This window comes from Arachis duranensis, chromosome 1 (assembly GCF_000817695.3).
Source record: "Arachis duranensis cultivar V14167 chromosome 1, aradu.V14167.gnm2.J7QH, whole genome shotgun sequence".
Taxonomy (NCBI): Eukaryota; Viridiplantae; Streptophyta; class Magnoliopsida; order Fabales; family Fabaceae; genus Arachis; species Arachis duranensis.
The window spans coordinates 32,562,423-32,565,236 of record NC_029772.3 but is presented as its reverse complement, the minus strand read 5'-3'; the positions used below and the strand labels follow the sequence as shown (position 1 = coordinate 32,565,236).

Genomic DNA, 2,814 nt, shown 5'->3' with positions numbered 1-2,814 from the left:
TCTCTTCTCAGTGGCTAATACTCCAATATCCTCTTGGGCTCCTTCATCAGTCTGCACAACTCTTATCTTTGGGATGTTGCTGTGATTCTCCTTGTCATTTTTTTCCTTCAACTGTGATTCTCCCTTGTCAATTTTCATATAGTCTTTTTCTCCTTGCTAAATTGTGCCTCTGGTAATACCTTCAGAGTGACACTCTGATCATGCATCCTGAGGGTTAATTCCCCTTCCTCTATGTCTATGATAGCTCTAGCAGTGGCCAAGAATGGCCTTCCCAATATAACAGAGTCACCATCATCCTCGTTTGAATCCAGAACCACAAAATCAGCAGGGTATATAAAACTATCCACCTTGACCAAAAGATTTTCAATTACACCCCTGGGTATACCATTGACTTATCTACCAGCTCCAGAGACATTTGTACTGGTTTGACTTCCTCTATATGCAGCTTTTTCACCATGGAGGATGGTATCAAATTAATACTTGCTCCGAGATCGCACATTGCTTTAGTGATGGTCAAATCCCCAATGGTGCAAGGCAACAAGAAGCTCCCTGGGTCCTCAAGCTTAGGAGGAAGCCCTTTTTGAATCAAGGCTCTGCATTCCTCAGTGAGTAATACGATTTCCTTCTCATCCCAACTTCTTTTCTTATTGATAAGCTCCTTTAAAAATTTGGCATACAGAGGCATTTGCTCAAGTGCTTCAGCCAAGGGGATATTGATTTCCAGCTTCTTGAAGGTCTCAAGGAACTTGTGGAACTGCTGGTCCTTAACCTCTTTGTTGAATCTCTGAGGATATGGCAGTGGAGGTGTGATGCTCTTTCCTATTTGCTGCTGTCCCTGAGTCATTTCCCTTGAGCTATGTGGCTGGTTGTCCTTCTCTTTGAGTTTCTCAGTGCTTTTGTTTGGCATCACAACTTGCACCTTAGCTTTATCTGCTTTTGTTTGCTCCTCATCCTCTGTTGGTTCTTTGATGCTCCCTGTTTGCTTCTTTGTAGTGTCATTGTTGCTCATCAATGTTCTCCCACTCCTTAATTGTATTGCCTTGCATTCCTCCTTGGGATTTGGGATTGTGTCACTAGGCAGTGAGCTTGAAGGTCTCTCAACAGAAATTTGCTTGGAGAGTTGCCCAATCTGCCTCTCTAGACTTTTTAGTGATGCTTCATGGTTTTTGTTTGTTATTTCCTGGTGTTTCATCATTTTGTCTATCAAGGTCTCCAAGTTGGTGAGTCTTTGGGGTTCAGGTGGTGCTTGTGGTGGGTTGTGAACCGTGGATGGTGGATGATAAGCATTTTGGTTGGTAGGTTGGTTAGTGGGTTGGTACTGGTTGAGATTGGGGTAGTTGTTTTGAGTTTTTCTATAAGTATTTTGGTTAATTTGCTGCTGGTTGAAATTTTGGTTGTTTCTTGGGTTGTTTTGGTTTGAGTTCCTCTGCCATGGTTGTTGGTTTTGGTTGTGAGTGTCTCCCCATCTGAGGTTGGGGTAATTCTTCCATGAAGGGTTGTAAGTATCACCATAGAAATCATTTTGACTTGAATGCATGTACTGGACTTGTTCTTGTTGTTGCTCCTCTTGAATTTCTTCATTTTGCCCCCATGTGGTTGATGGTTGGCTAGTGTTAACTGCTGCAACTTGGAGGCTATCAATCCTCTTGGTCATTTGCTCAAATTGTTGTTGAATTTGCTGCTGCATTAATTTGTTTTGAGCCAGGATTGAATCCACTCCTTCTAGCTCCATTACTCCTCTTCTTTGTGATGGTTGGCGGCTTATTTGATGAGCAAAGAAATATTGGTTGTTAGCCACCATATCAATAAGTTCTTGAGCCTCCTCTGCAGTTTTCATGAGTTGCAAGGAACCTCCAGCTGAATGATCCAAAGCTTCCTGGGATTTCAATGTGAAGCCTTCATAGAAGTTTTGCAGCTTCTCCCATTCATTAAACATGGCAGGGGGGCATTTCCTGACTAGAGCCTTGTACCTCTCCCATGCTTCATAAATGGGTTCAGCTTCATCTCCCATGCCTCATAGAGGGGTTCAGTCTCCATTTGTGTGAATGTTTGTACCTCGGCTTTCAACCTTATAACCCTCTGTGGTGGATAAAACTTGGCAAGGAACTTGGTTACCAAATCATCCCAGTTGTTGATGCTGTCTCTTGGGAATGATTCCAACCATTGAGTGGCCTTGTCCCTGAGAGAGAATGGGAATAGCATCAGTTTGTAACTGTCAGGAGGCACACCATTAGTTTTGACATTGTTGCATATCCTCAAGAAAGTGGATAAGTGTTGGTGCGGGTCTTCAAGTGATCCTCCACCAAAAGAGCAATTGTTCTTGTTGGATCTAGGAAGGCATTGAGATCTAGACTTGGTTTTCTAGTCTCTGGGTCCTGAGATCTAAATTCCCAATTTACATTCTGTTTACTGCTTTTCATGTTCATTTACTTCTCTGCTTCAAGATCTGATTTCATCCACACCCTCTTCTACTTCTCTACTTGATGCAATTTACTTTTCCTTGTTTAAATTCTGCAAATCCAATCCCCAATCCCCTTTACATTTCAAGCCATTTACATTCCTTACACTCTAAGATTCTACAATTTATATTTCTTGCAATCTAAGTTTCTGCCATTTAATTTCTTGTTATTTAAGATTCAGCAATTTATTTCCCGTTCTCTTTACTTTCAATGCAATTTAAATTCTGCAAATCACCAATCAATCAACCAAATCTTGATTCGCTTGACTAAATCAACCACTAAACTAAAATTGCTCAATCCTTCAATCCCTGTGGGATCGACCTCACTCCCGTGAGTTTTTATTACTTGATGCGAC

At 41.6% G+C, this 2,814-nt stretch overlaps 1 protein-coding gene across 1 annotated transcript; it reads right to left on the bottom strand.

Moving 5' to 3' along the window:
* Positions 1–134: 134 nt before the first annotated feature.
* LOC107484747 (uncharacterized) lies at positions 135–1,195 on the bottom strand. The gene is made up of 2 exons (XM_016105291.1): positions 401–1,195; positions 135–347 (listed from the first exon to the last, which is right to left on the bottom strand). The coding sequence occupies exons 1-2, from the start codon at positions 1,193–1,195 to the stop codon at positions 135–137; spliced, it is 1,008 nt and encodes a 335-aa protein (XP_015960777.1).
* Positions 1,196–2,814: the final 1,619 nt, after the last annotated feature.